This window comes from Phalaenopsis equestris, unplaced genomic scaffold (assembly GCF_001263595.1).
Source record: "Phalaenopsis equestris unplaced genomic scaffold, ASM126359v1 Scaffold207462, whole genome shotgun sequence".
Classification (NCBI taxonomy): Eukaryota; Viridiplantae; Streptophyta; class Magnoliopsida; order Asparagales; family Orchidaceae; genus Phalaenopsis; species Phalaenopsis equestris.
The window spans coordinates 122031-137029 of NW_018226794.1; the positions used below are offsets into that span (position 1 = coordinate 122031).

General features: G+C 29.5%; 1 protein-coding gene across 2 annotated transcripts in view; it reads right to left on the reverse strand.

Annotated features, from left to right (window-relative positions):
* Positions 1-7005: 7005 nt before the first annotated feature.
* LOC110036500 overlaps positions 7006-14999 on the reverse strand; it is a 32088-nt gene continuing 24094 nt past the window's right edge. For both annotated transcript variants that reach the window (XM_020740961.1, XM_020740962.1), the window contains 5 exons: positions 8729-8805; positions 8551-8641; positions 8397-8478; positions 7742-7814; positions 7006-7355 (listed from right to left, as the gene is read on the reverse strand). In XM_020740961.1, the coding sequence (XP_020596620.1) occupies positions 7187-7355; positions 7742-7814; positions 8397-8478; positions 8551-8641; positions 8729-8805 (492 nt within the window). In that variant the 3' untranslated portion in view covers positions 7006-7186. The remainder of the gene's footprint in view (positions 7356-7741; positions 7815-8396; positions 8479-8550; positions 8642-8728; positions 8806-14999) is intronic.

Consider the following 14999-nt stretch of genomic DNA (forward strand, 5'->3'; position numbering starts at 1 on the left):
ATTTCTAAGCTTCACAGTTTTTTATGGTGGAAAATATTTAGCAAGGAATTTCTGCGCTAAATCACCCCAAGTTTTGATAGATCCAGATGATAATGGATGCAACCATATCTTAGTCTTATCCCTCAGTAAGAAAGGAAATAATCTAAGTCATATATCATCATCTAATACACCATCATATTTAAATGTAGCACATAAGTACCACACAATTCTAGAGTACCACACAATTCTAGAAAATTGACAAGATGTAAATTTGGATCTTCAGTTAGTGCTCCCTCAAATTAATTATTTGATACCATGTGGATAATGGTAGGTTTAAGCTCAAATGAATTAATCACTACAACGAGTTTTTGAATACTACAATGAAGTTCATCCACCGTAGGGTTTGCATAATCTCTTAAATGTCTAAACTCTTTAACTTTTTAATTATTTTGATTTGTCATTTTATGAAATTTTTCAGCAATTTTTAATTTTTTTAATTTTTCTAATAGTTCTTTCTAATTCAGAATCGTAAGACATAGGCCCTGTGGAACCTGAACTACGCATACATTACTATAAAGTGCACAAAATAAAATCTAACAAAATAAAAACACACAAACAATAACATAATATAAAAATAACACAACAATATTCCTATAATAAATTTTATAGTTTAAATAAGGCTTCGTAAAAATAGAAATTTTGCTTTCTAAAAACCTCTTTTGAAAATTTGTAATGTTTTCCCCGGAAACGATGCCAAAAACTTGATCCATACTTTCTATATAGATGTTTATTGCGATGTATATGATAATATGTTTAATTTCCATAATAATGATTCTTATTCTTGCAACAAAGTCAAAAACTTGATCCAGAGCAAAAGCTAGGCAAATTTTTCACTATGAAGCTTTCACTATGAAGCAATTTTCACTATGAAGCAAAGAATAATACATTTATAATATTTAAATATGGGATACTATGCAAGTATACTTATCTTTATCAAGTAATATAGAATTTTTTTATTAAGCTCCGAATATCAAACCCATAGGGAAAACTGGCAATATGCACTTTATAAAACAGGAGAAATTAGATAACAAAATTTTACTTAACAAAATATTCTTACTTAAACTCAAGATGTTATAATAGGAATGAAAATTCGATTATTTTTGTAATTTTTTATATTTAAAAATAAAGTAAGAAACTAATTAACTTGACTAAATATTTGCAAGATGAAGGCAATATAAGCAAAATATCTTTTCTCTTATCATAAATCAGTAACAAGTATATAAATTTTGTTGTGAAAGTATTCTAAATGTGTTGTGCTAAATAGGAGCAATAATATTCTTTATCCTTACTAGAGATGCTATAAAGAACATTGGCTAATTTATATATTGAATAGTTTTGAAGACCGGTTAGGTGGGGAAGATACTAGCTCTCACTCTAGAGTTTTTTTTTCTCCCTCCACCTCGGGGCTAACATCTTGTATCAAAACCTAAAACTGTAAATCAAACTGGAGGTTTTAGCCTGTCACTCTAAAATCCTCTAATTCTACACCCATGAAAGTTTATTTCTCTATTTATTTGCACTCAACTATTTATTTGCACCTCTATTTATTTGCACTCAACCCCATGAATTACACTCTCATCCATGAAACCAATATGTGATTCTCATCATTTTTTTATTGAGACAATACCATCTCGGATCTTACATATTCTCACAACAGGTATTAACATTTTAATTGGTCAAATCAAGAAGTAAATGAAGTACAAGGTTTCAAATCAACACAACTTCTTCCAACATTGAAGTTTAATACTTCACACAACTTCCTTTCAACACTTAATCACTAATCATTTTAAGGAAAAAGATAAAAAAACTACTCAAAATTCATGGAGAAAATACAACCACACATGAGTTTAAAAGTAGAAATCATGCACACAAACAAGAAATCTAAATAAAAATCAAATGTAGTCACAAAGATAAACACTTATCTTAAGTCCTATCCACCAAATGTCTTGAAGTTCCTTTGAATTCTCTTCATTCACTCACAATATAAACTAAAGCATAAAATAAAATAAAAGTGGTCAGCAGTGGCGGCGGCGGCGGCATCGGCGGCATCGATTACTTGGATGGATGATGGTTGTTGGATCCCCTCTCTTGATGATCTAAGTATTCTTTTATAAAAATTCAAAGGGTGTCTTAGTGTCTCTTCAAAATGTGTCTCCATTCAATGAACCTTGTAGAAGTTGCTTCCTTTCAAAAGCCAATTGAATGAATTTTCGTGTCCATGGGCTATTTCTCACGTTTTACCAAGGGTTGCTTCAAACACCTCTTCAAAAATTTATCTAAATTTAATGAATCATCAAATAACTACTTCTGATGCTTAAACGTGGGGTACCTGGCGCTCAGGCGCGACTTTCTCTATATAACTGGCTCTTACGCGCTAGTCCTAGGCGCTTAGGCACCCTATTTCATTTTTGCACCTTGTTCATTTTTTCTCTAAATTTGATCCCTTTTCACTCCTTTTATGATTTTTCATCTATTTGATTGTACCTGTAGGAAAATGACACAAATATTTTTCATTAAAGCGTAATATCTCAAAAATAGGTATAAAAATGTGTATAAAAAGTCTATATATTTTAGGTGTCTCAAGCCCCTCCTTAAAATTTTGGAATTATTAATCCTAACATGTTAAGCAATGTTATTTATATTCCTTGTGATATTATCTTGTTGTTAATAAAGTAAGAAAAAAACTCAACTATAGTACATAATGTATAAAGTTTTGGAAAAAAGATACATATTTATTACCTTAAACTCATAAAATCAAATGTTGTTAACTCAAAATGGTATCTTCTTTCATGAAGCAAACAATAAATTGGACATACTCCTTATGATTTCTCAAATTTTATGTATTATAATTTGAGATGGATTACATTTGTATAATGCAACTTGATAACATAATAAATACATAATTAATTGTATAGATTCACGAGCAAGCTCAAATTAGTGCATGTTCTTGGCAATTATATGCACAATTACTATAGGAAAAGTGAGTCTAATATGACTGTTATTGGAAGAATTACAAAAGGGTTCAAGTTAACTTTGATTATTTCACATAAAAAGATGGGGAGTAATAGCTTGTCTATGTGTAGTATGTTAGTTTTGAGGTAGCTTTTAGTACATGGTGCACTATACTAATTATGTTTTATGATTAGTAATTTGCAATGGAATTCTAATCATTACAATTTTCCGACGGAGACGTGATGTGTGTTGTTTGTTATTTCATACACATTGTAGTTATGAAGACATATTCTATTTCCATTTATCATCATAAAATACTAATAGATTTGTGAAAGCTTTAATGATTACGTAGTCTTTGGAATTAAGAAATATAACATGTAGGAACTTCTAACTATTATGTGATAGAAATGAATTCTATTGTAAAATATCTGAATGAACTTGTGACAAAATTATATTCAGCACATGTTTATATTATATTCTCATAAAATAATAGGAATTTTACAATGTTCATGTTTTTTACTTAGCTTTTTTTACGCTCATAAGCTCGAACCCCCAACATTTATCCTTGAACCACTTTGTTAGTTCACACATTATGGTAATATATCCCAACTTCTCCAAGTGGGGCCATATTCTAACTATCAGCACATGATTTTATTCCTTAGTACTAGCCCATACATTAGACACAAGGAAATCCCTCACAAATCAGCTCAATCAATGCTACCACATTTAATTCATGTGACTTAGTTTGTTTCAACTGATTGAATTTTAGCAAATATACTTTGCTAACTTCTTGGCCAATTCCACTCTTTTATTTCTTTTTTTAGATGCCACACACACTTGATAGATTTTCTTTCTTACATTATTATGTTAAATTTCAATCAAATGTTAAACTTGACTTATGATAGTATAATAGAAACATAAAAGAGCGGTGAATTTAATATCATTGTTTTATGTGGGTTATCAAAAAAATAACGTACTTTATGTTGTATTAACTTTGACATCAAATAAAAAAAAATATTTTAAATGTGAATTGATAAGAGTAGTAAATTATTAGTTAATTTAAATTATTACAAAATCAGTTCAATATCATTATGTCTCTTTAATTTTAGCTGTATTTCATGAGCCATAATTTTAAAAATTTTCATTATAGCCCCTTGCATCTTTTGATATTTCATATACTTCATGTCGAGGCATAATTTTAAAAAAATTTCATTATAGCCCCTTGCATCTTTTGATATTTCATGATGATCCCTTAGCATGATTTATTGTCTTCAAAGAATTCTATTTTACTAATGACATAAAACAATCTAATAATTTAGTTGAAGTGATATTTTCTTAATTTAAATGGAATCAATTTCATATGATCGAATTATCATCATCTTCAATATGTTTCATATGATCAAAATATCTGTTTGTATTGACCATAATGGTCTAAATTTAGATTTCATTGTGGTACTTCTTGAGAAATAATTTGGTTTGATGTTGTCTACCAAAGTGTATTAGTCATTTTGAATTGGGTCATTTGGGTATTAAATAAATCCACATTTTAAGCCAAATTGAACCAAACCTAGCTAATAGGTTTTGATTTAATTTTCAATTATGATAAAAAAAAAATGTATGCTCATGTGCTTGAGATCTAAGTAATTAATAGGAGATCATTACTTTCTATTTATTAAATATTCTAATGTTATATTGAATATCAAAACATAAACATAAATAATGAATGGTCATGATGTATAGATGGATTAATGAGATAAGTTGTTGGGGAATACAATAGGTTATTACTTATTTGCTAAACCAATTTGATTTTTGTTAATATTTTATTTAAAAAGAACTCTTATTTGCTAAACCCATTTGATTTTTGTTAATATTTTATTTAAAAAGAACTCAAATTTTCAGCAAGTCATATTATAACTAATCCAAGTCTCAAATCAAAATAAAATCAAACTGAAACTACACCTAGCCAAGTCAATGTAGGAATCCTTGGGCTTCACAGTATCCTCCCAACTGTCTTGGCCTTCTTTCACTTGAGTGCATGTAGATCTTGTGGAGCTCAACTTTCACTCTCTTTTAAAGGATTTTCTCAGCCTTTTTCATGAGCTGAAATTCTTGTAATTATCGTTTGCTTTGAACTCAGCATAAATTTTGTGTTTAATGAATAAATTAAATAAAAAAATTGCACATTTTTTGGGAGGGAAATATGTCAAAAAACTTTGGGATATAGAGGCGATTAACTCACGACCTTTTATAGATGAAGCCAAAGAAAGATACCCCATATGGTAAATTATGATGCACCGATACTTCTAATTAAGAAGTCATGTAATTCCAGACACTTCTCGGATACCAACACTCATCCGACACATCCCGGACACGTCTATGACGTGTCAGATCCAATTAATATAAAAATAAAAAGGGACACACGTCAGACATACCTGTCTTAAATTTGTGAATTCAAAAATTAAAAAAAAAATTTAAACATCTATTGCATATTGTTTTATATAAAATTAAAAAATTTATATTTTTATTTAAATATTAATCATATATGTTCAACTTATCGTTAGTTTCTTCTTTCATAAATGAGCTTGATCGCTCGCTTGGACTAATATTTCTTATTATGAACATCTTAGTTTTTGGAAGATAATGCCATTAAATTTTTTATTTTGCTTTTATTAATTTTAATACCTTTATGTCTTAGTATATATATTTATATGTAGAATTTTTATTATAATGTGCTTGATATGTGTCCATGTCCTATTATTCTACTAGTAAGCCTGTGTCATTCCCATGTCTATTGTGAAAAGAATGATTTACATATAAATCACTCAAATCTATCTATTTACATATGGAACAACTAAATTTCAACTTCTACCGACAATACCACATTGCCTTCTTAAAAATTATAGAGGCCTTTTGTTGTGATCTCATAAATTTTGGTATTATGAATTTAAAAAAAAATGCAAAATTTAGGCGCCAGACATGTAAATACATAGGAATTGGGTGGTATAGTGGTATGTATGAATGCCCCAAATAAAAATTAAATAATTTTTATTATTCGATTGGAATTAATTAAAAAAAATATTCATTTTTAATCACTAATAACGGTTTCTATTTTTAATCAAAATAATATATATAGATATATAATTATTATTTTATAAGTTAACCTCAGCTGAAACACAATGAAAGAGCCGGAATTAGATTAGTGTTGGAACTATATTTTCATGAAAAAATATTAGATCAGGACTCTGCACGTAGAGTTACCTGCGGAGTCTAATGAAATCACGCCACAGGAGAATATTCTCGGTAACACAGGTAACATAGGAGAATATTCCCCCCGTGTTATTCAGGTGTTATTGTATGTTATTCATGTGTTATTGTGTTCTGAGAATATTCCTGATGTTATAATAACACAATAACACATCAATAACACTTGAATAACACACGATAACACCTGAATAGCAAGATAGGAATATTCCCGAGTGTTGCCAGACAGATTTTTTTTTTTCTCACCTTCACGTGTGTGGCGTGATTTCATTGGACTCCCCCCCGAACCCTACGCTGGGGGGGGGGGCTCGGAGTCCTGATGTAATGTTTTTCTATTTTCACACCAATAAATCAACAAAAATTCAACATTTTTTTTGACATTACAACAAGAAAAGCACTGCGTAAAGAGGCAGGAAGTATACATGATTTATTTTCATAACTTACAGATTATGGATGGTACTAAAAATTAATTTAATCCAATATGTAACTAAATTGAATGAAACAATTTCCTGCTTTCATTAATTGTGTTCACTGAATATTTGTTAACCAATACATACAAGTCATGAAAACAAAAACAAACAAAAAAAAAAAACCAAACATTTCAATAGCTTACACCAAGCCCAATCTTTCAGAATAATTCAAACTTTATTGTTTTACCCCAAAAAGACTCATTGAAATAAAAGCATTTTGAGACAAGGAAACATGATAGAAAGAATAAGACAACAAGAATGCTAAAACAAGTCATAATCATGTTCATTCATAAAAAAAAAAAGCCCTTTAGTAGATCATACTGATGAATTTGCACCCACAATTTTTGATGTATGAAAAAAAGCTCATTTGATCAACATTTCCAATTAAGAAATAAAAAATTGTAGTTATTATACTCTTAAGAGCATGTGAAGTCCCATATTTGGCTTGAATCTGGGTTCCATGTTTAGAAGATCTTCCCAATTGGCCTCAGTTCTCTTGGTAATCGATCGTAATTTTCAGAGTTTATCTCAGACTGGAACATCGGGCGACTCCCGAAATCCCGAAGAACGCCTTCGGCTAAATGCTCTTTATTTGGCGTAAGCATCACATAATTTGGATCAGCTCTTTCATAGCTGCATTTTCATCATAAATAAAAATGTTGGAAAAGTAACTATTAATAGCTGCAAAAAAAATGAAATTTCTTTCCTAATTATATGATTAAAAACCAGTTCTAGATATTTAACTGTTATTGAGTTTTCCCTGAAAGTTGAGAGAAGTTTTCTAAGAAAAAAATTGTCAGCTAGTGGTGCATCAAAATGATGAGCCATGCAAACAAGAAATGACTTGTTTCAATTCTGAAAGACATTCTTCATCTTTCATATACATTTTAACCACAAAAAAAATCGTGATTTTAGGAGTTTATAGAATTCCCTCAGAAAGGTTTTGTTTGGATTGAAGAAAATGAAATGAAATTTTGATAATTTATGGTTAATTAATAAAGGTCTGCACTGTAAAATACCTGGGTTCTCTAATATTCTCAACCCGGATGCCAAACCCGTAAGACGCCATCCCACTAAGGTGATTAATAATAGCTACAAATAGAAACAAAACCATCAGGACAAACTATGTAAATAATGTAGTCAAATTGCAGATGAACAGAGCAGATCATCAAGCTGAAATGGAGAATATGTAACAACAACAACAAAGCCTTAATCCCACTACGTGGGGTCGGCTACATGAATCCTTTTTCTCCATTGCGTCCAATTTAGTGTCATACTTAAAAAAAATTTGGTTATTCGAAACGAAACGAGAAATGAATTTAATTTTTTTAAGTATATATGTAAATTTCAAATCTTCATCATTAATGAAACTAAAACCCAAATATTTCTATTTATAATATCATCACTCAGCCGAAGAGTGAGAATTCTGTTATTTTGTTAATGGCTCGAGTGTATGATACATAAATATATAGAATTTTATAGAGAAATTTGGGTGCTACACACATAAATTCTCCAAAAAATAATGAATGCAGCTAAATTTTCCAGAAACAATAACCTCTATTAGATGGACAACAACTGAAGAACAGTGATATTTATTCAAGAGAAGATTAATTTCTGTTTAAATTCATATAAGGCTAAAGTGTGCCAATACTAATGAAAGCAATCTAAACACACCTGTTATGCTAAATGTAAATGAAGGTTTCCACCAAGATTTAAATGCCAAGCAAAAAGCAGAGCTCAATGGGCCTGTCTTTCCCAGGCATGGAATAAATTATAACTCTAGATAAACATAGATGATTTGTTGAACAAAGAATTTAATAAATTTAACCTTCAGCAAAAAATTCTTGTTGGCTTGCCAAGCTGCAGCTATTTGGAATGATGACTCGTCCACACTCCCAGCTGGTTTTTGTCCATCAATCCTTAAAATTTTGAAGTAAATTGGTGGAGAAGGAATTGAGAGAGCAAAGACAAAACGAAGAATAATCATCCTTTAACATGAGTTATACCTCGTCGTTAACTCGAAACCAAAGTCAATGTAGTTTGTGATTCCCACAACTTCATTTTCTTCAAAAGGATTTTTCACCTGTTTGAGAAAGAAAAAACAAAATTCACAATTTTTCTAATGTGCAGACATCTCATTAATATTAATACTTTAATGCCCAGCCAAGGCGACATGCAATGGTAGGGGATGATCATCAAAACTAGTTTAAGCCTAGGAAGAATTATGTTTATGTATTGAAAGTAGATCTTAAGCAATGATTACACCGTGAATTACTAGCCTTGTTTTATGCAGTGAAAAGGTTATAGCTCATCGAATAAGTTAAATAAGTGGTTAACTATCCTCCCTTGAAGATTAGTCCCATGTCATACAACGCCTTGAGGTTTAGCAAAATATACAATAGCTCCCTCATTTAATCTTTTTCATCCATTAACCCTTAAATAAAGGCATTTTAATCATTAAATTGGAAAAAAAGATTTCCAAATGAAAATCATAACCAAAACAAGCAGCTCCTTTCAACAAGAGACAATCTATAACTGTTTCTGTTCCATTTTGATATTTGTCTTAAGGAAAAGGTCCAAATGCAACCCAAAAGCGGACATGTAGTTGCGGCAGTCTGCAGTGCTATAGATGCAACCATTGCTACAAAGACAAGTCTCTCAAACCTGCAAGTTGATGAACATCACAGAACGTCGAAACGCCCTCTCTGTTTAATAATCTAAGTTCATCACTGCCACAGATTTGAGCTATATAATCATACATACTTCTGAAAAAGCCACCAAAGATTATCTTGAGTCAATTTTAAAAATAATTATTACTCTGACAATTTCTTCAGCTACAACAGTCACGCACATCTAGCTATACTATACATAATCAAATCACTAAAAAAATGCCATTAAAAATTATAAAAATGGGTACTTTTACTCACATTTCTGTATTAAAATGTGCCTATGATGTAATCTTTGATCACACTAATTAAGAAATATGAGCATAGCTCAAAATTCTTTTAGTGAGCTGATTTCATTATTAGCCTTTATGCCTATAAAGTGTAGCGAGTAAAATGTGAAATCATACAACACAGGTAGGAATAATAAGCAATTAACAACAACAACAACAACAACAATTTTGTATCCCACTAGTCGGCAACATAAATCCTTTTTTTCGATTATTTCCTATTAGGTGTCATATTCTCATTTAATTCTAATAAAATAAGATCATTTCTACAAAACATGCCCAAGACTTTTTAGGTCTACCTCTACCTTTTTTAAAATAAGCCAAATCTAAAATATCTACTTTCCTAATTGGATCATCAGATGATCGATGTTTAATATGATCAAACCATCTAAGATGACTCTTTCTAATCTTATCTATTATTCGAGCTACACCAAACCTTTCACAGATATGTTTGTTTCTCATTTTGTCTCTATGTGTAAAGTCACTCATACACCAACGCATTCTCATCTCAACAATACTTTAGTTTTATGCTTCTATTTTACAGGCCAACAATCTGTGCCATAAAGCATTGCAAGTATCACCAACATCTTATAAAAAACTTTTTTTAAGTCTAAGTGGTACTTTTCTATCACACAATAGGCCCGATGCATTCCTCTAATTCAACCATTCAAATTGAATTCTACTTATAACATCCCATCTATATCATCCTCACTTTGAACAATAGACCCAAGAAATTTAAAACATTCACTCCTAAAGATCTGATCAACCTTGTTGTTATAAACTTGTCATTAGATCTACTACTAAATTTACATTCCATTTAATTAGTTTTAGATCTACTCAAATGAAAGCCTTTAGACTCTAAAGTTAAGCTCCATAATTCAAGTTTTTTCTTAACTTTTTCTATAGTCTTATCCACAAGAAGGATATCAGCGAAAAGCATACACCAAGGTACATCCTCCTGTAAATGTCTACTAAGAACATTCATAACTAAAGCAAGAAAAATATGGACTTAAAAGTCGATTCCTGATGTAATCCAACTGAAATAAGAAAATACTTCATCAATCCTTCTTCTGTTCGAACACAAGTAATAGCTCTAGTATACATATCTTTAAGAACTTCAATAAAAGTCATATTACCACTTTGTTAGAACTCTCCAACGAATTTATCTTGAAATCTTATGATAAACTTTTTCTACATCAACAAAAATCAAGTATATTCTTCTTACTCTCTATGTACTTCTCAATCAAACCTCTCAATTATTGTATAACTTCCATAGTAGACTTGCCAGCCATAAATCCAAACTGTTTTTGAGAAATCTTCGTATCATGTTTTAACAAATGCTCAATTACTTTGTCATAATAATGTATGACACATTAAATTAATTCATTTATAATTAGCATACTCTTTTGCATCACCTTTATTCTTAAAAACATGGACCAAAAGGCTCTTCCTCCACTCCTCTGACATCTTCTTTATTTTTGAAATAATATTAAAAAGTTTAATAAGGTAAGACATTATCAAATCTCCTAAACATTTTTACACTTCTATTGGGATATTATCAGGTCTACTAATTTTTCACCTCTCATTTTCTATAAAGTCCCATCAACTTCCATTTTACTAATGCAATGATAAAAATAAAAATTATTATTATTATTATTATTATTATTATTATTATTATTAATGATATTAAAATCACTAAAATCAATCGTATTTTCAAAATGAGAATATTTGTCAAAATATCTCACCCACTAATGTTGAATATACTCGTATAAGAAAAATATTGTTTGATTTTCATCCGTAATACACATTATTTGAATTAACTCTTTATTTTTCTTATCTCTTTGTTTGGCTAGTGTGTGTGTGTGTATATACATACATAATAGTAAAATTTCTAGCATCACAAATTGATCATTTAGATTTTTTACGGGTCACCTTATATTTTTCCTAATATTCTAAGCTTTTACATTTAAGTAAAATTTTATAACAAAATTTCTTATATTTTATCTTTTATTGCGCATTATTTCACTACCAATTATTTTTATTTATAAAAGTTCATCCTTTTGATTCTCCAAATATATTTTCTACAACTTGTTAAATAGTGGGTTATTTTATCTCGCATAGCATTAGTTTTTTATGAACATTCCAAATCTTCAGTTCTAAAAGTTTGCTCATAAAAATAATTTTATTTGATTTTTTAAATGTCACATCTAATTCTATGATAATATTTCATTGTATATTTTATCTTATAACTCTTCATCATAAAATACATAACTAATAATCAATATTAAGTACTTAAATTTTCATTTAGAATGACTTTACAATCTTTATAATAACGATGATCGATTTTCCTCATAAGAAAATAATTAATTTATGTTTTATTATATCTATTTTTTATAAGTGATAATATGTTCATCTCTTTTCTAAAATAATATATTAGAAATAAAAAAATCACAAGCTAAAATAAAATTCAAAATAAACTCTAGTTTCTTCATTAATCACTCCAAAATCGTAGCCAACATGAATATTTCTAAAAGCTCGTACCACTCTACCAACATGTTCATTTACATCTTATTCAATAATAATTCTTTTTTCAAGTGATATCTTTTGTATTAATTCTTCTAGGTCATTCTAATATTTTTTTTAAACATAAATTTAAACCTACTTGAGGAGCATAAGCACATATAAATTAAGAATCACAGTATTAATAATAATGTTTAAGGCTATAATTCTATCTCTAATTCTAAAAATTTTAAAATATTATCTTTTAAACTCTAATCTATAATTACACCTACACCATGTATAGTAATACTTATAAAGCTGTCAAAAAAACTCAATTGAGAACAGCTTGTGTTTTGCTCATTAAATAGCTTGTGTTATTCGTTTGTTAAGCAAGAAAGTTGAAGAATAACTTCTTTTTTGAGCTTGACCTATAAACAAATCAAGCATGAATAAAAGATTTGTTCGTTGTGTTCAGCTCGTTTTGACTCGAAATAAATAATTAAATAATTAAATTTATTTAAATCTTTCTTGTATTAAATTTTTTTGTATTTAAAAATACTAAATTTTATTATTTTTAAAATTTATTTTAGTAGTATAATTACAAGTTATATAAATTTAGATGTTAGATATATAAATAAATAAAATTTAGGTGGAATGTAAGAAAATGTCACAAAAATACTCTGATTTAGACAAACCCTGCATTATATCTTTTGTCACGACCGATCGGTGACTTGGAATTAACCAAGAAGAGAACAAACGATCGGGCAGTGAAAATCAGTTCTCTGTTATTCTATTTCTATCACTAAGAGATTAATATTCAAATATACATAAAAAATCCACTAAAGAAAACAATTAAATTAACAAGTAGAAATATGTACTTTTCATCAATTGTTCTCGCCTACTATACACATTTGATTCTCTTATGTTCAACTTGTTCAAAAAATTAATATTGAAGCAAAATAATGTGTTATCTGAAGATAACCCAGGTGTAATCACACTCTTAAATTATAGTAACCCAATGAAAAAAAATCAATATGTATTATGGTCTTTCACATCTTCGGAAGAAATCTTAAAATATATTACTCTTTCATATTTTTATAAGAAATTTGATAATATGCTTATACATGTGTCAATGACCTTTTCTAAATAAAAATAGTCAATTTTTCTATATGCATTTACTTTATCTTTACTCTTACTCTGCACTCTTTACAAACATTTTAAAATAAAGAATATCACTGAATTTTAGAAATATAATTACTTACGTCCGTTTTCACGCTAAATATTGTGATAACCTTTACATTGATCTTAATAACCAATAAAACATAATATTAAACATTAAGATTTAATAAATTTATGTTCATTAAATTATTTTTCTCAGTTTAGGGTTAATTTACATGAATTCACGAAGTCATCCTACGACTAGCTTTAGCACGCTTGTCTCGAACTCGCTGTCTCAAATAAATAACACAAAATCTTAAATAACTTAGGAATTCAGGATATATTGACTTATAAGGTAATTTAACCGAAAAAAAAAATAACTTTCTTATCTCAAATAAGCTTCTCGACACAAGTCCATCTTACCAAAACTGCAAAATATTTTTTATTTTCTTCCTAACTTCTCAATCTTCCTTTCCCCTTGCCAGATTTTGTACCAAAGCCCCTATAAAAACTCACAAACCACTTTCGACACTTCAGACACAAGTTCAGTGCCTCTGATGGCTACTGGAAACAAAAAGATGCACGATTAATGGCAAATCAAAAAATGGAAGCAAAAGAAAGGAAATGAAAGTCTCAAATAGCGTGAAAACCACAATCACCCCAGAAACCTAAACTACCAATTGCGGCACTATGTAGGCCACCTGCTCCCGACCGCCACTCTGCTACAATGCAAGGTCACACAGAAGCTGGCGAGAAGGGAAGGAATCGAGAGAGATCTCTCGTGTGGGCTAAACCTTCCGAGGCCTCTGAATAGAGGATTACCCAATTCGACGATTATAATGCATGGGTTAGGTCGATTGGCTACAGTGAGGAGATTATGGAGGATTAATTAACAATTAATTAAATTTAATTAAAGTAACAACTTTTGATTTTTATATCATTCAATACATTCATAATTTACATACAGTATTTTATATCAAATTGATTGATTTAAAGCTTTAGGGTAAAAATTTTAAAAACTATTTGTTACATATGTAAACATATAAGAGTTGGGCAAAATGTATCTAAAAGCCCTTTTTCCCAAAAAAATTCCGCTGCTTCATTATTGTTTCTGCTCTTATATGTATGTAAAGGCCCAAAAATTTGATTGCCTTATTTTTGTTCATATATATATACATAGAATTGGGTGGTACATAGGTAAATGGCTTTAGAGTTCCCTAGAAGATATGTCTGTCCGTCATGTCAAACTATTTAGTCCCACACCGCCCACACAGCGGATATCTCATTAGCAGTCCTATTTGAATTTTAAAACAAAAACAAAAAAATTAGGTTTTATTTGCACTCATTATAAAGTGTAGATGAAATTAATATTTTAAAATTAAAATTATATCCGAGTCAAATGAGTTGAAACAAATATATTATGCATGTTATGGTGTGACTCAAAATTGAGTCGAACATGAGCTAATTCGATCAAATTCAAATATAAATTGAGTCGAACAAGAACTTGACATTTTATGAGCTATTTCGAACACGAGCTCATTTCAGACAAAACAAATTCAAACTAGTTGAACACGAACAAGTTTTGAGCTCGCTTATGTTCGACTCGTTTACACCCCTAACTCCCACCTAAATACAAAAATTTAAAACCAAAGCTATCAATCTCCTTA